The 24285-nt window shown below is 34.4% G+C and overlaps 1 protein-coding gene across 4 annotated transcripts in view; it reads right to left on the bottom strand.

Annotated features, from left to right (window-relative positions):
- The window catches only part of LOC149770106 (calcium-activated chloride channel regulator 1-like), a 78455-nt gene that overhangs the window by 33760 nt on the left and 20410 nt on the right, over positions 1-24285 (bottom strand). For 2 of the 4 annotated variants that reach the window (XM_089949380.1, XM_089949381.1), the window contains 3 exons: positions 21686-21878; positions 4440-4593; positions 1842-2136 (listed from right to left, as the gene is read on the bottom strand). In XM_089949380.1, the coding sequence (XP_089805506.1) occupies positions 1842-2136; positions 4440-4586 (442 nt within the window). In that variant the 5' untranslated portion in view covers positions 4587-4593; positions 21686-21878. The remainder of the gene's footprint in view (positions 1-1841; positions 2137-4439; positions 4594-21685; positions 21879-24285) is intronic. The other 2 variants (XM_089949382.1, XM_089949379.1) reach the window with 1 other exon arrangement.

Genomic DNA, 24285 nt, shown 5'->3' with positions numbered 1-24285 from the left:
TCCAGACCGGACACTTGATAATCAAACGGAAGAGTCATAGTTCAAGCTAAAAGTTTTCACGAAGACGTTATGGAAGAAATGGCGGTCACGGAGAGAGAAGTAGCAGAAAGTAAATGGCTATTCTCAGGCCCATTCATATCTCTAGAAAAGAGATACTAATCTTCTTTGCCATTTGTATTTTATGCTTTGTGTATGTGTTTGTCTATATCTATATTAGCAACAACAACTAAAACTTTAAACCTTTGCCATTGCCATTCCCCATTTAACCCATAGATAATTTGTCCCTATAATACCATCCTCATTCTAAACCCACGGCCTATATACGTATTGTAAATTCCCAAGCGTACCCGTAATGTTAGCTTATAGGCAAATATATAATTATGATATGTCCCCCAGAAATCCCAAAACATACTGTAATAGAATGTTTGTATATCTGCCCAATAGAAACTGAAACCTTTATGAATGTGTTTCTGAATATAAAAAGGATGTCCTGGTCACTTTGACTTTTACATCAAATGCTATTGAAAGGTATACCTTAGTGATGAAATGATTTAAAATATGGTTGCAAGGGAAGGAGAAACTTTTTCGTGGCTTTTGTACTCTTTGTGGTTTCTCTTAGTGCACTGAGAGACTGTGGACGATAGATTGTGCGAAACTGTCATCAATAAGCTTCAGTCATTGCTCACAATTTATTACGATACGAAAGACATTTTCATTTGAAATATAGTTCAGATCAAGGAGCGGATTTCCCGTCACCATGACTGGATTAGATTCAAAATCATTTACATGCAAGTGCAAATTCAGTACTCTAACAAACCTATCTGGATGTAAGCTATTGAGAATCTGGAATCAAAGAAGAATACAAACTTCCTGTGGCTTTGCCTGGCTATTGAGATTCTGCCAGTCGATTCCATGTTGAAGGAACCACTCCGAAATCTTTAACGAGAACTGGACTTGTCTACTTTGGACAAGGAGATAAAGTACAGTGTTTCAGTTGTGGTGTGTAACTTCACAAATGGGAGTATAGAAATAGCTATGCCAGGTGGTCTTCGTGTTGTCGCTACCATTGCCTGCACGGTCCAAATTATTATTCTCCCGAGGGTAGAATAATGTCAAGTTAACAATAGGAAATGAGAGAACCTATTTACCACAACTTTTTTTTAAAAGATTTTTTATCGATATATATAAAACTTGTTTTTCTTCCCCTGACAATTTTTAAAAACCGCAACCGTTATATATATATATATATATATTTATATATATATATATATATATATATATATATATATATATATATATATATATATATATATATATATATATATATATATATATATATATATATATATATATATATATATATATATATTATTATTATTATTATTATTATTATTATTACTAAGCGGAAAGAAGATTTAAAGCAAACGTTCAAACAGGGTCGTTAAATCTTTAACAGTTTGCCGAAAAGGGTACATGTCGAAATTAACACAGTTCTTTTAACCCTACAGCTTGATACCAATTTATTTTTTCAATCCATGAAGTCTCTCTAAAGTTGTTTAACAGAACCAACATTGAAAAATAATGTCTAAGTCAAACAGGGCCATAATACGTGGATGTTGTGCCGGAATTCGGTGAAGATAGAATTTGATCTAATTCTTCCTAATGTTAAGCCTCATAAAATATATCCCAAGCGATGAAGGCATTCAAACTTTTATTGAGTGGAACAAATATTGTGATGGACCTGTAGTGGCGTGGCCTGATATGGCAGACGGATATGTTCACACTATATGCCGGACCTGCTTCCCAATCGTTTGACAAAAATATGAAGAAAAAAATCATACCCCATGGGCCATACGCTTTCTCTGCGTCCTCCATTAGGAGCAGTTCAGGTGTCAGGTGTATGTACTTCCCCGGTTTTCCGCATTCCACGACACCCTCCACGTACGGATCGCGTCCATATTTGCGGGACGGAATATCAATCAAAATATATTCCGAATCGAGCGACGAAGTCTTTGATATTATATCTCCTTCGAGACTTCGGGACCATGTTCTGGGGATAATGATTGTAACATTCCTAATAAAAGCTCGATGTTTTGTGGCCGTGAAGAGCAACCTTGAAGCATCTGTGATAATACTCTGTAATAATAATAATAATAACCATCGTCATCGTCATCACTGAAACAAAACAAGGAATAAATTTAATGCATTTAGATAAGTTAATTAACTCTAAATTAAGGCAACACTTTATTTAATATCAAGGCAACACATGTTACAGAGTTAGGGACGTAATTGCAGCGGCCCTATATATGCTTTATACATGCTGTAAACTGTTTGCGTGATATTATCTATTTTCTGTTTGTTCTAGAAGAAAAATCCCTCCACACATTAAATAAATATGTTAGAACCATATGTTAACAGGATACAAGTGCTAATATATTTAAGGAGTGTTTTTATCATTTTTTAAAGTTAAATAAACCACAGATGACGGTAATTATTGTAACAAAACTAGGCCCTGGCGTTAGTTCTTATTCGCTACTTTTGTTTACCGAATAATTTCAAATATTTTCACTTTCAAATGCTATCTTTTTTCCATAGTTGTTCGTTGTTAATGAATGAATATTTGAAACTATAACCGGAAATAGTCACTAGAATTTTTGTTATCGCCCAATAATGAAAATCGGAATACCAAGTATAGTGCTTTCACAGTGTATTAGCACAAGGACTAACCTCGTCATTATTTGTAGAATCATTGATATAATCTTGATTAGATCCAACAATTGTATGATATACCAGGGTCGGACTAAAAAATCTGGATTTCGGGCCTCCGAAAAAGTCGGCGATTTTGAGAGAGATGGAGTGGGATCTCAAGACGCCAGTTTGCCAAGGGTCATTTACGCATAAACTATTCAACATCTACTTCAAAATGTATCACAGCAGGCAGCGCGGAAGAAAATTGGGTAGCGATTAAATTTAAATTTGGTGGCGAATACTCAGCTGCCCCTTCGTCGTACGTTAACGCGGGCAACTTAAACCGTCCGTGCAGCATTAGACACGTGACTTTAGCAGAACCGTCCGTGCAGCATTAGACACGTGACTTTAGCAGAACCGTCCGTGCAGCATTAGACACATGACAGTTAACAGAAAACGTCCGTTCACAAAAATAAGTATATCCTGACCTATATGTCAATGATATCAAAGAATGGTAAAAACCACGGGAAATACAACTCTCATAAAGTCAGCAACTAGTGCCGTGCATATCTAAAACTAATTTTTAAAGTAATTGATCACATTAAACATGTTTTGACGTGTGCGCTTGCATTAGTTTTGCCTTAGCTTTTACTTCAAGAGTTCATGATAAACCCATACCGTAAATCAGCTCCTCTGAATAAAGGATACTTAATATTTATTTTGCAATTCATTTATCGCCACATTCGTTTTAAATAACTTTGGGTGAATACAATATTCAGCTGTCAGGAAAACACTTTTTCTAGACGGACATTCATCAGAAACAATTCATTTGTTAACTATTAATTTCTGTGATCGAACCCACTGATCTACTAAAAACGTACAAGATAATAAGATTTTCTGTTGTAAATTAAAAATATATTTGACATGAGAATGTAAAAGAAGAACATCATCGGTCTTCAAAAATAACATAAAGTTAAAAAATTAATAACTAAATTTTCCTTGGGTTTCTATGAACTAAGCAAAAACTGAGAACTTTGCCAAATGTGATATTTTGTGTACTTGTTGCCTACATGTTTCATGTAACTAATTTCAGTTGCTAAACGTTACTAAACTTGTACCCTTAACTATGTCTCTATTCCGGTTTAATTTTAAAAAGAAAATACATTTGTTCTCGTCGGTGAATCCGCATACAAGAGAAATGTTGTAAAGTTACTAAATGGACATAAAAGCCACGATCAACAAATAGATAAACGCCAGTTAACAAACCAAAATATTAAAAATCAAATAAATAAAATATAAGAATTAAAAATTAAAATGGAAAATGTTGTCCGGTTCTTGAATGTTCTTTACAGACTGGTCCAGTGTACAATCAGACCTGTCCTTATTAGACTGGTCCATTGTACAAATCAAACATGTCCTTTTTAGACTGGTCCAGTGTACAAATCAAACATGTCCTTTTTAGACTGGTCCAGTGTACAAATCAAACCTGTCCTATTTAGACTGGTACAGTTTACAATCAAACATCTGTCCTTCTCAGATTCATCCAGTGCACAATGGACCATGTCTTAAATCGACACAGTTAGGAAGAGACAAAAGTGTCCTCTGAAAGCATAGTGGCTGCCTGATAGACGTTTATTCTTCAAAAGATATTTTTGAAAATTCTTTGAAATGGCTTCTGTTTAAGTCAGATGATTGCTTGATAGGTTTACCAATTAAGGCAGAATTAAATGAATATATTAATTGCATATTACCTTAATTTTGCTGACTAAGCTGTAATTCTCCTGAACCTCAGGTCCGATTACAACGTACAAGCCCTCGTATCCGTTATTTATCAGTTCTAGTTTAGAGAAGACATGAGTAGAGCAGGACATAAGGAGGACGAAGATTATGTACTTCATTTTCAACCTGAAATTATTTGGTATATTACTGTGTTAGATTTATTTCTAGTCGGTCCTCAGGCGTTTCAGTACCTCTTATCACACTGAGGATGGCGAATATTGTTTTAATTAATTGGGATGTTCGTCAAGTCTTCATTATGCGTTCTGTTCTTTTTTAGCTAGTACTTTCATTTTATCAGCCTCCGTTAAATGTTAATGTACTTTAGTTGAAACAACAAGCGAAGATGTTTGTTAACAGTTCATAATGTTAATAATTTAACGTATATAAAGAACTTTGAACTTTAGAACAAAGGGTCGGGTCAGAACAAAGGATGGGGTTTCACCTCATAAACCCGCTAGATTATCATAGCACGAAGATTGGAAGTGGCCACACACACACACACACACACACACACACACACGGACACATAGTACTGTTCTGAGTTTATGGAGCTTACATATATGTATGTAGATGATCCTGATTATTCAGAGATTAAGAAAAATAATGTTAATGCATTGTTAGACTGTAAACCCGCCACTTGTACAGCAACGATCCAGAAGAAAAATTACCGCGAAACTTATCTCACAAATGGATAGAAAATATCGTTCACGCATAATGTGCAATACGTGCAAAATCAATTCGTGTACATGCATCTACTTAGTCTGCATAAGTTGCGCTTTTATTTGTCCTCAATTATCACAGTCATACTATGACTTGGAAAACAGCAGCTTTAAATTTTCTTTCTTTTTCATATTTTCTTGATTCATCGTACTTTTCTTCTCTGACTTCTACGTTTGTTCATCTGCTTTATCGAAACTTTCTCAGCTATCTTCATATCCAAGACTGCAACATGAGTAGCAATATAAAGCACTTTGGCCCTCTACGGGGATTTAACACTGAGGGTAAATGGTTACATTGTTAGAAGTTGTTAACCTAAATTGTTCAATATTATATTTATTATGAGAAATGGTTGTCCTCATTGATGGGACCCTTTAGCCCTCAAGATAAATAAGCATTACGTCATAGGTTTACATTGAGGGTACCCTCAACTAGAATGATAATGTTAAATTTTTTACATACTATTCAATACCCACTTTTTGACCTACTTTTGACCTCATGTAAAAACTAGTTTTTATGCTGAAACAATGTGTGGGTCCATACATGAATGGTAATGAGTATTATTCAACACCAATACATTTTGATTACTATCCGACACCTCGCGCTATAATATCCAAAACGCCGTTTGTATTGACTAAAGCCCATTACGCGTACTAACCAAAGAAAAGGGTATGATGAAAAATAAGGGAGAAGTACATATACACAAATTACACACGCAAACAAGGTTCATGATGTTTACAAAGACACTGTCCCCCCACAAACACACTGTCACACACAACGAAGTGTATGAGTGTTTATAGACACACTGTCCCCATGAACATAAGAAGCCTTTCTTAACGTTTTAGCTGTTGTAAACATAGGTATGAGACAAAGACAAACATACAATACATACAACATATGTTTTATTGTCAATGATTCTAAGTAGTATCCCTCTTGTCTACAGATCGATCTGGGTGGCCCTGAGAAGAGCAGTTGGAGTATAAACCAAAAAGGGTTATCATGGGTGATACCGCTTCGCAGTTCTTCGCAAAATTATTGTCAAGGCCGGTCCATAGACTCAGCCGTGCTTCAAGTATCCATGTCTCTCCACATAAATTCGTCCTTTTAATATGGCTGAATCTGTTATATCCTGCTAATGGCCCACGATGCATTGAAACATGCCTGGAAGTTTGATTAAACACTATTGTCAATCAAGTCCACTTATCATAAACACTTAGCCCGGTTATCTCTGTGAACGTATTTAATTGGGTTAAAGGCTTTATTCGTTTGCACTATCTCTATATTGACCTGCTTCTACTGAGTGATCTGATTCGCTCAAGATTCGCTATATCATTATGTTTGGATAAAGAATCTTTCCCGGTTGTTGAACCGACACAGCAAGTACGATGGTAAATGTCCATGCATGTATTTATTACACAACATATGTTCGTTGACCATGGCTATTACTCTAGTGCAATTAGTGTAAAGCTACAGCGTCGATTATGATGGAATCTGGTAAAACAAATTCTGAAATTTTCAGCGGTGCGACTTAAACCGAAAGTAACCTATATCATCTATTCTGCCTTTGAATGTCTTAAAAGATTCACGTGAATTACTAAATAAATGCAACGAAAATCAACACAATTCGCTCAAATATGTCTCATGCCAAGTTTTTTTAATTGTTTTCAGATGTGACGGGCAAACTCGGTCACCAATATTGTATCGTAGTGAGAGTTTGGTTGATTAAATCATTTGAGGTTACAGCGAAATGGATTCGAAAAAAACTATATTCGCACTCCGACATGATTATAACCATTGTTGATATTAAAGTTTTCATAGCCCACGAATGTCAAAATTCATGATTACTGTCACATATCTGGTGCGTATAGAGGAAATGCATACAGCACATGCGCTGTACAGTAACGAATTAAACCAAGTCAAGCGAAAATGTATGTGCTGTTTCGTGACCTCCGTGAGTATGCTGTTCATTTAATAATGAAAGCAGTAGCCTCGGTGTCAAAAGCACCAATAAGTGTCATTCCAAACAACATGGAAAAATCCATTACTTTTATTCCAGGACAACTGCAGCTTGTGGATTCGTATCAGTTTCTTAATTCATAACTATACTATCAAAATCACAAGTCGATATTACGATATTATGCCATAAATATTGACTTTTACACATATACAATATCAGCTTCATTTGTCGCCGGAGATGAAAATCAGTTCGAAGGAAGCACCATTTATCTGGTAGGTTACTTATATATATATATATATATATATATATATATATATATATATATATATATATATATATATATATATATATATATATATATATATATATATATATATACAGAGAGAGAAAGAGAGAAAGAAATGGGGGGTAGTTTAAGCTAATAGTCGTATGTAAACGAGTATTAGGTATCTGTCTTTCGTCCATAGTTATGGATTATACTTTAAGATAATATTTGATAAACGATTTGACGTCTTTGACTTTAGAAATTTCTTTAAGCGAAAGAATTGTGTCTTAGCTTTTTTTAATTTTGCTAATTAAATTCCTGTTTATATCATCTTAATGATGTTGCATATGACTATGATGTGCAAGATTCGCAAGTTCAAATAAAAGTTGATGAGACTGCAAATATTTCCATTGATCTTGAAGACCAAAATTTTGTAAGTGCTCATATACAATATATTGAATGTGGGAAAGCCTGCCAGTAGCTTCTCGTGGGTCGGTGGTTCTTCCCTGGGTTTTACAGGGTTCTTCCTCCACCACTTATACTGGCCGCCATGTATAGCCTATCGTGTGCTGAAAAATGGCGCTAAACCCTAGAACAACAACAATATATATTGAATGAAACGACATTAGATTGGAAACAGTTTAGATATGCACTGGGCTTGGACTTTGAAGGCGATATACAATAGGTTTGTTTAAACAAATTAATGCTGAAATGTATATCTAATCCAAAGACCAAAACAGTGGTGCAGTCGAATATAGGATGTTCCTAAATGGTGGCACAAAACATTTAGCCTATATTTCCACAAAGAGCAAACTCACATGATCTACTTTGATTAACAAATTGAAAGTTAGGGATGTAGCAAACCGACAACTAAAATCGACTACCGCTGTAATATAATTATACAGGATGCATTAAATAGGCATAAATACAAACATAAATGTAAAGCAGGGCACAATATAACGTAAATATCTGATAGAACTATCAGTTGTCATCAGGTGAACAATATTAGTCCCTGACAATAGCATATGTCAACAATAAACACAAACAAGCCGTTTGATGGAGAGAAAAAGAAGCAGAGTCTGTAATCGGTGATTATCAAGGAAGAATTTGAAAAGGAGAAAGGAAAATTCCACATGCTGTTAAAAGATTATTTACAAAAAGTAGCACGGCTATTAAGGGTTTACGTAGCTGCAGACATTCTCAAATTACGTATAGAGTTCATGCAGCTTGATGTCAAAATGCGTCGATATTGATTTTAAGGTTCCCATTATGGGCCATCGTGTGAAACAGCCAATAGCAGCTATGTTATGAACAACAATTTGACCTTAACGAGTCAGGCTTGCTATTCACTCTTATGTAAGTCCATTGCTACCTGTATGTTTTCAACAGAGTCTGCTCGATAGTTATAATTTAGTTTGTAAGCAGCTAACACAGTTGTTCACAACTCTTTTAAATGAAATTTCCAGTGGAAAGTGGAACAATCAAAATTAAAATGGGATGAATGTAAACAATATCTCTTTCAGTGTAGTAATTTTTTTCTCGTTAAGTAGTTTTGAAATATTCTAGCCTACTGGAACATTCAATATAGTTTTGGAGTATGGCGTTAAGGATAAGGTGTTGTACCTATCATTTGTTATAATTTGAAGTCAATTTAACTACTATAAAGTGCTGAAAAATGGCACCAGTATATCGGATATGAAATTCCTTTTTTGGTGGAAATACACTGATTCACTATTTAATTTTCCACTCAGCAATTTTTCATTTCTCCTGTGTGATACGAGGCACCCATGGCAGTCCTTGCATAATCTATATATTGTATTTCGTTTTCCATTTCCCAAATAGTTTTTCTCCGCTGCGTTTGTAACACTTACAACGGACTTTTACTATGTATTTGACTATATGTGTAAGTCAGTTACTATCAGGTGTCTTTTGTGTAATTTCGATTAATACCAAGTGTCTTTGAAAAAGGAATCTTCAAAATCAGTATGCCCACATACTGTGAAACGTGTATCAATTTCTACTTCATCCAGATTTTGTAAAAGTGATTTCCATATTATTTGAATTTGGTTCATTTTCTTGTAATTATTTATCACTAATATTTTACGGATGCTTTATATTGAACATTGTAAATATATTCAAGATGAAATGCATCATCATTGTTTTTTGTAACCGTGTAAATAACTTTGAATGAAATATGAAAGACGTTTCAATGTTCTAATGATTTGCATCAACGTCTAAGTGACTTAATTTTCATACCATTTTGTTGATTAACTTGGATGTATTCGGATATACTTTCTATTTTACATCATATCAAGATGAGGATTTCGCTGAAGACTTTTATGATGTTAAGTTGACCTAAATGTAAATGGTGCTGAGGTGACATCCAATATGCTGAACAGAAAGCCATACTGACATGGTATGTTCGCCAAGAAACTTAAAAAGGCCAATTGGTAGCAAAAATGACACATTTGACGATTATGTTTCATTAGGTTAAACTGGGATTAAACTTTCGATCTGGTCGCCGTGTCAACTAGACATGAACATGTTTAATGGAAGCATCATTTCATGTGACATATGGTTAATTCAAATTCGATAAAAATGAACACAATATAAAATACCCCAAACTTACACATATTGTAATGAACGAGACAAAACAATTAACAACATATCAAAACAAACAAGGAATCAAAATGAATTTCTTCTGAATAATGTCAGGTATAACAATTGAAATTTAAAAGTATTTTTAAGAGTTTGAGCTGTATATCAAATGTCCAACTGTACTTCAATATTCCAATTACGAAAGCATTTATTTCATGGCATAATATTTTAAAACAAAAGTATTTTGACATTACAACATTTTGAATTACAAAGCAGCCATTCTAATTTCATACGAGTCAGGGAGAGAACTTATACTGTATTTGTAAACATATTTGAAAGTTTGCAAAATAATTACATAAATCAAAGTAGATGACTTTGCATATCAAGCGTTTTGGCAAATAATTTAAGATACCAACAATTCGTTAAGTATTACTACCATTATCATATTATAGCAAATCCCGTTATTTGCTCAATAATGGCACAGATTCATTTCTAATTTCAAATAGTTTATGTGCGATGAAAAATAACACATCTGTTGGCACCTGACAGTCATAATTTTTAAAAAAAAAGTATTTTAAAAAATAAACACGGCTTTTATCCCATAATCATCATTGACAGTCATAATGTGTTAAATAAGTAAATAAAATTAACATCACAAATGTCCCCATCTTTCAAAGCAGTGGGGATTATATATTCCTGTCTGCATATCCCTCTGTTAGTAATGCAGTGTATCATCAACACCGTTAAAGACACAGTCTTGAAACTTTGGGATAAGATTTGGGTTCGTCATTAAATATGCATAGCAGTAAGACATGACTCTTGGGACGAGACTTGTTTCATTTTCAGAGCCCGTGCTATAACATATGCATTTGGGTTACACTCTCTGGTCTTGCACCAGGGATGATAACTTTGGTTACATTTTCCCTGGGTCACAACTTGGAAACAGGTCAGAAGGAAATGATACGGAAAAAGTCATGCTGGTATATCCAAACCAGACCATGGGACGTGCCTCTTATGTTGTGGGTTTACCTCTGAGTCACAGCTTTAAAGGAGTTAAAATCTCCAAGTTCTAATCAAATATTAGCGGAAAGACACGAAAACAAATTATACACTACAGACCTGAGGGAGACCTGCTCTTGGATCATCACGTGGAAACTGATGAGATCCCTACCCTATAACTATATAGATTTAAAGGCCATCGGGAGACAAAATTAGATTTAAAGGCCATCGAGATCCAACATAAACCTTGGGTTGTTCTCCTGTAATCGGGAACATGACCATGGCTCAAAACTTGGTAAACTGTTCAGCTCCCCATCATTGTATACACTTAATTGGCACGAGGGAATATATGTACTTGTACATCACCCACATATCCTGGGCCATGGCCCAGAGCAATGGACTTGCCCTTGGGTATTTAATTTGGAATCTGTCAATCATACCATATAACCATCTATAGAGAGACTGGATATGAAAAGAGAAATACATATTTCTATTATTGAAAGTGCTGCCCCTGGAGCAGGCCATAGTCCAAGCCGCCATATAAATTGGAAGCGTGGTGATATACTTTGATACCATTGACCTAATTATATTTATTTTCCTGAATCTCGCTTTGTATTACATTGAGCGTGATAGTTACTCAAGCAGTCATCCAGTGTGAAAACTGTACAAATGGCACTTCTGTAACAGGATATGCCGGATGGGGTCGGATTATAGGAGAGACAACAAGACATATTACGTGAAAAAGATGTTTATTTATATTCAATCTGACAACAAACTCGTGCGCATAAATTTCAGTAATGGATTTAACAAATTTATGCTCCCCGAGATCAACAAATGACATCAAGAAAATGGTATAAAAATCATGAAAAAAACTAAACATTATTCTGAAAAAAGTACTCAAAAGGAAAAAACCAATAAATATTAAACAAATATAACTGATTGATGACTCTATCTCAATATACGTTCAGTGATTTCAAAACTGAACGCAAAGAAATTAAACACAAAACTAAACAATGATCAATCACTTTGGGTGCTCAGATTATAGATTTACACAAATGTGATTATTCCCCAAGGGTGTACAAAGTATGGAAACTTGTACAATTATGGATTATATTTGTTCCACTATTAAGATGTATACAAATATAAACGACTTTTGCTCGTATAGTGATATTGTATTAATTAGAATTTCACTCAAATAGTGAGTATGATAAAGTAGATTTTCACTCAGAAAATAGTGATTATTGTCAACAAATGTCCAGTTGACGACTACAAAGTATAATCAATCACACAGCTATGTCGGATGACCAAAGAGCCACGACAAATGGCTTGCTTCTCCCAGTCTGCCAAGAGGTCCCCAAAGAGCCCCCTCTTTATTCACTGCAGATCCGTTGGTCCACTAGCTTCGGTTACATCGATACCAGATAACACCTAGATTCCTCTAAGCCAACGTAATTTCAGAAAGCAACACACAGGTTATACATCATACCGCGAGTACCAGGGTCTGCATATCAACTATTAGCTCCACGGCTAAAAGCACACCAACATCCAGATACATCCAAACGGCCGAACAGACAGCCAAACAGTTTTACAGCTGCCTAACTGCCAAATGGAGATAGCTAAAACAGACCGGATAGATCCAGACATCCAAAATCAGACATGCTCTCCAAACACAGACCAAAAATTAAACAGGTGCCAAACGGCTACCCTAACAGCTGAAAATATAATTCCTAAAGCCGGTCATGAATAAAATACAGTGATGTGTGTTACACATGCGCGTACGTTGAGTCGATTTATTTGATAATGAATCATTTGATAAGGACTACTGTACAAGATTATGATAATAATCAAGTTCGTATATGAATCAGCATCTGACAATAAGAATCTTAGACTATAAACGCTAACCTTTTCTCATTGCTTAATACAATGCAACATTGAAGTGAATACAATTCGTCTAATAAGTATAAACTGGTTAATTTGAAAACAGACTATAATAAATCTAGTGACATAACCTTACATGACATAGGTCTCACTATCTGTAAAATTAGAACAAAATATTAGAACATCAAATGTATCAAACAATTCTATTATGATAAGGATAGCGAAATAAATTTGTAATTCATGTACCTCTACAGCTGGAGATTTTGATTTGTAATGTGGACAGCTCTCTGACAAGATCTTTCATATTTTAACGGTATGGAGTGATCCGAACTCAGAATTTTGAATTAATGTAGGACATAAATAAACCACACTCGGGTAACGAACCCAAACCCTAGCACATTTTAGTTCAAATATAATACATAAGTATTCAGTATAAACAATTCCGTGACAACTGCCCACGTGCTTCTTGAAGAAAATGTGGAAGCAGTGTTGACGGATACTTGTGTAATTTTGTACACAATTTTCCGGTATTATTCTGCTTGAAAGGGTTATTGAAACTAGTCTATTTGCTGGATAATGTTTTGTAAATTGCATCATAACAAGAGAGTGTGTTTTTGTTCTTTTTTGAAGGTCAAGGTGACATACTAGGGGTAGATTTACTTTACGAGTGCAGTTTTGTAACTCTAAACATGATAGAGTTAGTGGCGTGAAAATTGGTAAACATTTACAAATAGGTACTGGTTTTCATTTGAATATCAAAGATGGACATTACTGTTTTCTTCAATTCGTTGTTTCATATTGTGTAAACTGAAAAATAGAGCTAGCGCGTCCATAAAAGTTGTGTCTTTGGAAGAAATGAACGATTAACTATACTGAGAATACCTTGGCAGTTTATCTTCAGTTAGAGGTTACGAGGGGTGATCTTAACGATATAAATCCAGATTAGGTACACGATATAAATCCAGATTAGGTACACGATATAAATCGAGATTAGGTACACGTAGGTGAAGAAATGCACACTTTTATGAAGAATGTTTGTAAATGCTTAAAATTAGAGAGGATATACACAAACAAACTGATCAACAGAAAGGGGGGTGCCAATTTAGAAAAATGAACGATTTAAGTACTGAATGTATATGATATATTTGCTAATACACTTTGAGTCTCTATATGAAATAGTTTTAATAGTTCATATCAAAATAATTGTAATTATCATTCTATGTTAAAACCAAGAGAGAAAAAGATTACGACTCTCGCCAAGTGATCTGCCCGTTGACTCTATATCTTCATGTATAGCGATTCACATCAGAATGCACTGAAGCAAGTTAGGTTAGATAGGTAATGATAATTAGAAAATACAACCAGAAATTGTTATTGTAAGAGAAATTAAAAATCGCACAGTTATTTTCGACATTACTGTTGGACAACAAATAGGAACAATATATACGAGATATACATTTCATTCACTACATACTAAAATCTTACATGCAGTTCGGCTTAAAACAAAGAAACATACACTGAGTTTGTTTATTAACAAAGATGGCGGTGGTCATACATTGTACTAAGTTCAAAGTTAAGAATAGAAGCACCAATTGATTTTGGGACAATACTTACTTAAAATGATGAACAAATAGAAAATCTCAAGAAAAGAACAAGACTACATACACGAGTAGACACAAATATTTATTTAAATGCCAGAAATATCTACAATTCGCAAGGAGAAGATTTGACTATGACTAGATTTAATCCGTTTTTCAAAAGGCACAAAAAGAAAAGCAAACTAACCAAAGAAGTTACAGACTTTATCCAGTGTTAGGGATCCAAATGGTAGATATACGAAACATTTGAAAATGGTGTTAGAATGTAACTACTCAGGACTGACATTACTGCTGAATAAAGGATAACAATAACACCACAATACACTAGTAAAAAGCAATTATATTCGGGAATACAAATTGTGCAATTGAAAACTATTTAAAATTCAAAATATCTCAAGACTGTTTATTTAACTACAATTAAATAAATTTACCAGCATGCGGTGTAAAGCATGAATAGAGATAATATAGTATTGAATAAAGACATGATAGCTTAGTTTGACAATATAAATACATCGGAACCGTACTATCAAAGAGAATATTTACATGCATTACAAATTTATTTATATTCGTGAGTTTAAAATATTAATATTTTTTTCCATGCTATATAAAGGATTCTCCTCAAATACTATTAACGTTGATCTATTTTGTATAATCCTAAACCACTACCAAAGCACGTGTATTGTCTTAAATCCTTGACTAGAGAGTTTCGCTTTTGCAACCCTTTCCTAAAAAAAAACCTTTAACATAGTTATGTAAGGAAACAACCAAAGAATACAACTTAATTTAAACATTAAATGCTGATGATTTAGCAGTTAGACATACAGTTCCTACTGCCACCATCATGGGTGCATTTGGGCGTGGTTTAACAGATTTAGAGATGCTGAAGTAACAGACTTTCCTATCTTTGTTTGGATGACATAATTATCTTTGTGTGAAAACTTTAAAGTGCAAGCACAGGCTTTGTATAGCAATACATCATGGCTAGATGTTAGCACTTGGCATTTTCATGGACCGGTATGTAAGGCCAGCTCTCGGGTCTCTTGTCAATATCACATTTTTGTATGTCCAAACTGTCAACCAGAAGCTGCTGTTAAAGATCATGGAATGAAATGTTTCCCCTTGTAAAATCATAGCTTGAGCGTGTATCATGTACCTATCATATGTATCAGTAGCATAGTCCTATCAGCAGGATCAAAGTCGGTGTGAAGTTTACTCACTTTTTTTATTAAGGACTGTAACTCTAAAGATATTGAATGTAATTTAATTAAGCTTATGTTTAACTCATAACTTCCGAAAGTGTCATTAATTATTTTTCTTTGTATATTTATCAATGTTTTGATCATATATATTTTGTGCCAAGGCTCTAGTTCTCATATTCTCAATAATAGTGAGATAAAACTATGTTTATCAATGCATCATGACCTACGGTCATGTCACGAAAACCACAATTTTATGATCCACTTTCAATGATGCTAGAGAGTAAAACTGTAAAGGTCGCAAGCCTTTATCGTTTTCCCAGAAGAAAAGTTCAAGAGCTATCAGAATAACCGAAAATGTTATACCAATCAATACGATATCTCTACTGGCGTCACTTATGTCAAGATGGCACTTTAAAGGTGAACAGCTCAGTAAACATTGTGAATTGCGCAGAGTACATTTCGAAATGCGTGACTTCAGACTAGTTTGCGGGACTTCTCGCATCATTGGTCTCCAAGCTTGCAAATTTCATACAAATTGTGTGTTATTCACACAATCGCTCGCGTTGGCATCATGAATTGCATGTGATATTGCCATTTATGTAGGTTTTCTTCTGAAAAATGACAATGGGCAGCAACTGTAATAGTGGGGAGTTTTTTCTCCCGTGGTGAGAGTTGATAGGTATCCTTTGGACTAATAGGACAAGCGCATTGCTTGCACAAAAGCTTCAAAACCTGTACATGTAAATGTGTTGAGCAAATAGTATATGTCTGATGTTGAACTAAATCTGATTGTAGAACTGTTCTTGCTTAGGATAGGCTGGATGGTAAGGTGCATTGTATATCTTTCAAGTATTTGCAAATTCATTATAAATCTCTGAAATGACAATTATTTGTACAAAATGGGTTCTCGTCAACATAGAAAAGGATTGTATAGTGCTACCAGATTATAAGGCCTGGCAGGTTGCCATTGTTATCGTTATTGCTTCGAACTGTAATCAAGGTAGTTTTATATATGTGAAAACAATTAATATTTGTTATCATAATGTACTCTTGCTAAAATTACGCATTTCAGTTCAAAGTGTTCACTTGCCATATGCAGCACGGATAATGTAGCAAAAGGTGTATCCAAACATGATAAACCAATGGCCAGTATATATACATGCTTCACATCAACACATAGATCAGTTCTTTGGCATTGTGCAGAGAGAATGAAGGCAGCACTATCAGTAACGTATGAGTGGGTTATTGAGTAGGAAGGTAATAATTAAAAATCTCTTGTAGCTTTTTCCTTTTTTGTTTTGGTTACTATAGTTTTCATTCCACTGAAAATAATAATATAACAAATGCAAAAGTCAAATGGAACACATATAAAGTTTGTTTTACAAAATACGCAAGTAGGTTCAGTCCTCGATATATATATATATATATATATATATATATATATATATATATATATATATATATATATATATATGACAACTGATGTTACAGAGGTGACAGATGTTGATCCAGATTGCGAACCCAGTTTTAGTATATCAGCTGTCCTATAAGTAACTGTAATAGCGGTTATACGATTATAATGTTTAGTAAAAGTGTTAGGGTTAATTCAGAATAATGAGTTATTTTGTTTACCTTCCCAATATATATTTGTTGTATGGTAGTATCATAAACCACTTCCTGTTACCACTCATTCCAAGCTATTTTAATTTCCTATCCAGGACAACCCTCAATTCAGCCTCAACATTCCACTTATTTAATCCAGACCATAGACAGTTTCTAGGAGGAGCATAAGCCACAAGTTTTGGTCTTCTATCGGGACCAATAATTGGTTTAAAATAAGTCAATGAAACAGATAATGGTATTAATATTTACACAGTTCTTTTTTTTTTTTCATGTTGTCTATCGGAGCTATACCTCCTTATTGTGATAATGCATTATAATTAAGTAAAGCATTCGATGTATACATCTCATTAAGTACATGGTCCATGCAGTCACGGAAATCTTTGTTAATTTCATAAAGGCATTTCAAGGGCTTTGAAAACGTTTGAAATTAAAACCGAATCTTTCATAGGTTTGAAAAAGTCTTGAGGTTTGGTTATTTTGCGTTATCACGTTGCATTTTCGTTCGCCGACTCAGACGTTTTACTGACCTACCTAACTTTGATAATGAATGTGTTAGAACTGGTTCCCTTGAAACTTCAGGGTCGCACCACATCCAAGACTCTAATTCGAAATAATTGTACACGTGGCACTCAAAAGAGAAGGATCGCGATCGACCGCAACCGTTACTCATCGTTGTCACATTGGTCATGTTTTTGTGTTGAATTTACGTATTAGGTAAGTATTAGAGGTCATAAATTTGCGTATTATATACTCTTGAGATTGGTAAAAAGTTCTTGAAAAAGCCATGGAGTTAATTTTTTAAACATTATAGGAACATTGTAAGTAGCACTTCATACATTGCATTGCTAAACTCCATACTCTACAGACATAAGCCTAACACTGACCTCAGTCATCGGTTACATTAGCCTAATATTGACCTCAGTCATCAGTTACATTAGCCTAATATTGACCTCAGTCATCGGTTACATTAGCCTAATATTGACCTCAGTCATCGGCTACATTAGCCTAATATTGACCTCAGTCATCGGTTTCATTAGGATATGGACAATAAAAGCTCAAGTAAAACAAATAACAGTAAAAGCCAATTAAGCAAACCACAGCACCAAAATGACCAGCTTTGATTTAACATTGGTATTACAGCAGATGAACATCGTCAGGTCACCAGACCTTTTGAACTCTATATCGCAGAATGGTTCATAATAATTTAAAAAGTCAACTCTATGGCCATTTATCCCAGTATTGATAATACACAACAATGGAGGATAACATCAAAACAATATTGACCATTCACACACTGGACAAAAGGATGGTTTAAAGAAAGTCTCCAGTCTTAGAAAAGTTTAGGCTTTCAGAAAACCATCACAGAACTGATTGATAGAGAAATAAAAATCAAGGAGATGGTGACAGCTGTTCATGTAGGAATTGGATCAGTGATGAGCGAGTCTTTTCATTCTGTTAACTAAGCCACCACATTTTCCAACCTTTACAAGTCCAGATTGTATCACAAGTTCTAAATCCATACACATAGATAAACTCCTGGTTAAATTGATGTCTTGCAAAATTATTTTAATGTGCATTTGTGTGCATTTCCAAAAATTATTGCAAACTTTGTATAAGCATTATATCACTGGATTGTACTGTATTTCCCTCTCTCTCTTTCTCTATATGCATTGTATTTTCGTTCTGTGTTTTCCCACCATAAGCAATCCCGTGATAAATGGCAAATTGCAAAAATCCTTGGAATCAATAATATTGAAGATAATGAGCCTGTCTGTTCCTCTTATTACTTTGTAAATAGCACACTATCCTCACAAAGACCAAATAAAATCGAAGAGATGAAGGAGAATGAACCTAGGAAAGAAGTTTTTGAATTGAACATGTTCTTTCAGTTTTTCTTATCAACTCTTATGGTTATATTTGACAATTATTGCAAGCTATTGGTATGATGAGAAAAAAAAGTAGCTAAGATTTATAGAATGGCAAATTATTCCTGTGATAAAGCTGATGGGATCTGAAGACTCTTTCCGTTTAGATGACTGGTGTTCATGCACCTTTTAATTTAATTTTGTGATGAGATATTCAACAAATAAATATAAACGTTTGCTAATGTATATTTTTGTGAAATCCAAGTTACATGACAAATTTCTTTTTTCTGATTTATGTTAATATGCATTTCATCTCTGTTTATACATAATTAAATCTAGTAGGTATGTAGTATATGTATATAATTTCCTGGGAATGTCAGAGTAATGTGGAATAGTAAAGGAACAGTGATGCTATGTAAAACTGTAATTCTAAGCCATTAACCATTAGCCAAATCCAGCATGTAGATTTCCCTTGATGATATAAAACAATTAGGAGATGCAATCTGTTGAAAGGCCACTTCAGATTCGCTGTGACAGAATATACCAGATTTAGGGGCTTTATAAAATGATTGTGGTATTCTTTCAGAGTATATGGAGGAATGTTCTTCATCATATCTCTAATACTCACTCGTATCACTAATACTCACTAGTGGAATTTCTCACATGACCATGACATTAATAAAATGCCTGCATGACCAATTGTCTGAAAATGAAGAACTGACAAAGCCCTAGCTTGATCCCAAAAACGAAACCACGGTGCTAGAAACTTTTCCACAGGTTCTGTTGGACAAAAGTTTCTTAAAACATCAGGATATTATTTGAAATTTAGGTATACCTTTTCAGGACTGTTTGGTATTTACAAAAAAAAAATATTAGGCTGGCTTAAATGTTTTCTTCTCAACTTAACAACACTTTACTTTATTTGTTACCTTTTCAAGCTCTGAAAAAGTTAGCGTCAGTTAATGTGTGTACACTATGCACAACATATTGATTAATTCAGGTAAAAAAACATAAGTATTACGTATGAACAATTCCGTGACACTCTCTATCAAAAAACAACACAGTAAAATTGTATGCATGCAAACTTTACCAATAGTAGTTTATTCAATAGTTGTATTAATCCGTAAACAGATTGTAAATGATACATGTTAGAAGATGCATGGTCTTGATAATTGCAGAAGCACTGCTGGACTTGACGTTTTCTATCTAACATCCTATTGTACTGTGCCATTATATTTTCACAAACTCCTCCTGTGTACAGGATTAGGAGTGAGATAACTGCTTTGAATTACGATATCCAGAAAGGCAGAGAAACAAAACAAAAATGGGAGATAGTATAAGTTCTTTTTTTCACTACAGCAACACATATATAGTTATAAATATTTCTTGTACAGTATGATCCCTAACTTGGATATCAAGATGTTGGAACTGTATTAACATATATAGGTAATGAAAACATTTTATTAGGTGTACGTCATTTTGCAACAATCGGCACACATTTTCGACATTTGTGATAAGGATTTTGGCTATTTTAATGCATGTGAATCTTGAAATCGGTGTTGTTATCAGTCTAGTAGATATTTTTTATGTTAACAACGCAAGTCGAATAATCAGATCATTGATATTTGCCATGCACTTTCAAAACTTTCTAAACTAGAGGTACTGAATCACATTATTAAGGATATCTGTAAATCGTCGCATTTTCTCAGGAGTTTTAGGGAAACTGCTGTCAGGATGATAATTACGGTTAATGCCCATGAACTAAAATAGCGATGGGCAAAAGAGCGTATTGTGTCAAATAGTACTCTGGAAATAGAACTAAACCTGTAAGAACAAAAACAGCTCCTCAACAACTCCTCCTTTGAAGAACTGGTCATGAGGCTCTAATATTGGGTGAAAAGTTGATAGGAGTTAGCATGGAGATATTTGTCACACAAATTAAGAAAATAAACTTCTCTTTAAAATAGGCATCGTCGATGCTAGAAGAAGAAAAGTGGCAGATGGTCCATCTCTCATTGCAAGAAGAAAACATATTGCCTCATCAGGGAGCTGATAAAAAACGCTCGTATCTTTCAACTTGCGGACACGCAGGGTGTAAGATGGAGGACAGAACAAAATGAAGACGATCCTAGGAGAATTAACAGAATCCTGGCGCATAAAGAACTGACATCAACGAATGTTTTGGTGAAGGAGAATGTCTCTCCATCTGACATCATCAACATACAATACTAAACTGTGTATGCTCTACGGAGGTGTCTGTTAAGGCGTGTTTCATTTTTATAAAATTCTGTAAATATCAGCCGTAGAAAGCAAAGTTTAAGTATCTGCAATAACTGAACACTTCCTATACTGATTATTTCTAACCTATTTGCACAAATTATTTTTAGGGCAAAAATGTATTGTTGTTTTCAAAACATTTAATGAAAGCACTATCGTATGGTGCAATGAATAGATAACGTATGCTCAGTTATAACGAAACAAAAAAAATTCACTTGTATTGATTTATATACAGTGCTTACACAAAGGAAAGTGTCAAAGTTCGTGCGAGCCTAGAGCAGATGAAACCAGTGAACTGTCCAAAAGCATTAGGATATGTTGTCGCGTATCCGCCAGACACAGCAGGAGGGAAAGACTCACACTTCAGACAGTCTCATTGCCAAGTACTAGAATGTCCCGTCAATACAACCTGGTCAAGGCAAGAACTTGAAAATCCTGAAAATGTATGCCAATTTAATTGGGATTTTTTCTAAAATGTAAACAAATATATAAAAACATAATAGCAGTATGCACTTTTGTTCATCTTCCCTTATCAGATTCCACTTTAGAATAAACAAAGTTCAATATGGGTTTCAAACTGCACAAGGGTTGCATTTTTTTATATGAGCAGTGAGAGTTCCAACACGACTGGAACTGATATAAAGTACAGTTTATGTTAAAAAGGGCACCTACAAATACTGTTATACCTATATCTGTTAATTTTTATGATAATACATTGTAAAAGCCACTTAGTAGACAACATATTAAATAGATATTTTTTATCTATTGTGGTTTTCTCCTTTATGATGACGTCATTTCGTTTTTAAAAAAACGTGGTTTTGTGGACTTTTGACATTTGAAGGTGTAGACTTTTATCTTGTTAACGAATTTGATGGGATATGAGCTCAGGTCGTGGGTTTGCTCCTAAGAATTTCTGGCTCACATGATTTCTGATTGGTTGGTGCTTAAAGGATCTGACATTGTTGACAAGTGGAATGTTCTGGAAATTAATATTTGACCCTCATCCCGGTTCTGTAATTGTGACTTAGTTTTTTTTATATAAGGAAGCGAATGACAAAAGTATTATTTTTTTCTTGAACATCTGTAGTGGAGACAATCATTAAGTTGGGTTTAATTAATATTTGAGAGGATTCGTTTATTTAAATTATTTATTGGAATTATAAAGTGCTCATAAATATTACGACTAAGTAACAATTTTGGAATTACTGTAAATTCATTAACGACGTTGTGGATTATATCGATACTTTTCAAGACTGTTAGCATATCAATATTTTTCAAGTCTATTGGTATGTAACCGCAATATATTGGATTTAATTTGGAACAAAACTCGATCTCGTTTTCGGCTTGTGGTTTAAATTTCATGACTATTTGGGATTAAATTCACAATACTGCATGTTATTGTTCACATTTTAACTTTGTATTGCAAGCAAATAAATTATTTCTTGAATGTACAAGAATTGTTTCATTTCTAGTTTATCTGTTACTTAATTTAGGACCACATATACATAACAGTACTTTCTGGGGATTTCTAGACGTCAGGGACTCCTATAGTCAGGTCAAACAGAAACCTCTTATTGCAGATAAAGATAATATTTACACACAAAAAAAACGAATCCATTCCTCGTATTATCATCAGCTAAGATTTGTTGAGCATAATGCTTTACCTACATTAAACTAGGTACTGAAAAGAATCTACAAGATGAGGATCGAATGTAAATTATAGTTCATATCATCTGCAAATGTGTGTCTGCTGGGATGGCTGATAATTTTAAAATTCATTTATAGCAGTTGCAAAGCAATAACCAAATCATGTCTAAGCTGGTAAGCAGTCTCTGTAAACGTTCTTGAAAATTCTCATGTTAATTACATTCTTTCAATATTATGAATAACCCAATAAGAGACACACAAAAAATTCCGCACAAAAATTATATATTCATTACCGGCATAAATGATATACAGTGCCGTCATTCAAACACATTTATTGCAGGTCTGTGGGTATATCTCTAACAGTAGTGAATGGGGTCACTTTAGCGACAATGGGAATTAGCATTAAAAACCACCCTGGGTCACTTTGGCGACAATGGAAATTTAACATTAACCACCCTGGGTCACTTTGGCGACAATGGAAATTTAACATGGGCAAAAAACCCTGGGTAAGATTAGCGACAATGGGAATTTAACATGGGGAATAGAGCTTGGGTCTGTCTAGGGACAAGGGGAATTGAACATGGGAATAGAGTTTGGGCTTGTCTAGGGACAAGGGGAATTGAACATGGGAATAGAGTTTGGGCTTGTCTAGGGACAAGGGGAATTGAACATGGGAATAGAGTTTGGGTTTGTCTAGGGACAAGGGGAATTGAACATGTTAGGAAAAAAAAGAACTACTTTAGGGACAAGGGGAATGGAACATGGGATTTTTTTTAAAAAATTAAAAAATAAAAAATAAAAAAGGGTAGGCAATGGAAAGTCAGTCTCTTTTCGAGAAATGTGGGTGGCCCTGAAAAGGGCCTTTGGGTTTCTTCTTCTTCTTCTAACTCCTTAACTTCTTTATCCATCCTCTTATTTTTTCCATCATTCCTTTCTTCTTCTTCTTTTCTGTTTCTGGTATCCAGTCCGGGTGACCCATGGCTCGGAACTTCTGTTGGATTTTTATCCAGTTAGCGTTCAGTTTCTCTAGTTCTTCCTTTTTCTTTCTATTTTCTTCTTCTTTTCTATCTTTTGCCCACCTGTCCTTTATTTTCTCCACTTCTTCATCTATCAACTTTCTCATCTTTTCTTCCCCTTTTTTCAATCTTTCAACACTCCTTTTGACAAAGGGCAACTCTGACCTTTTTTCTATCTC

Source organism: Sinohyriopsis cumingii, unplaced genomic scaffold (assembly GCF_028554795.1).
Source record: "Sinohyriopsis cumingii isolate HCF-2022 unplaced genomic scaffold, ASM2855479v2 utg002703l, whole genome shotgun sequence".
Taxonomy (NCBI): Eukaryota; Metazoa; Mollusca; class Bivalvia; order Unionida; family Unionidae; genus Sinohyriopsis; species Sinohyriopsis cumingii.
The sequence above is the reverse complement of the archived record's forward strand: the minus strand, read 5'-3'. Positions and strand labels throughout refer to the sequence as shown.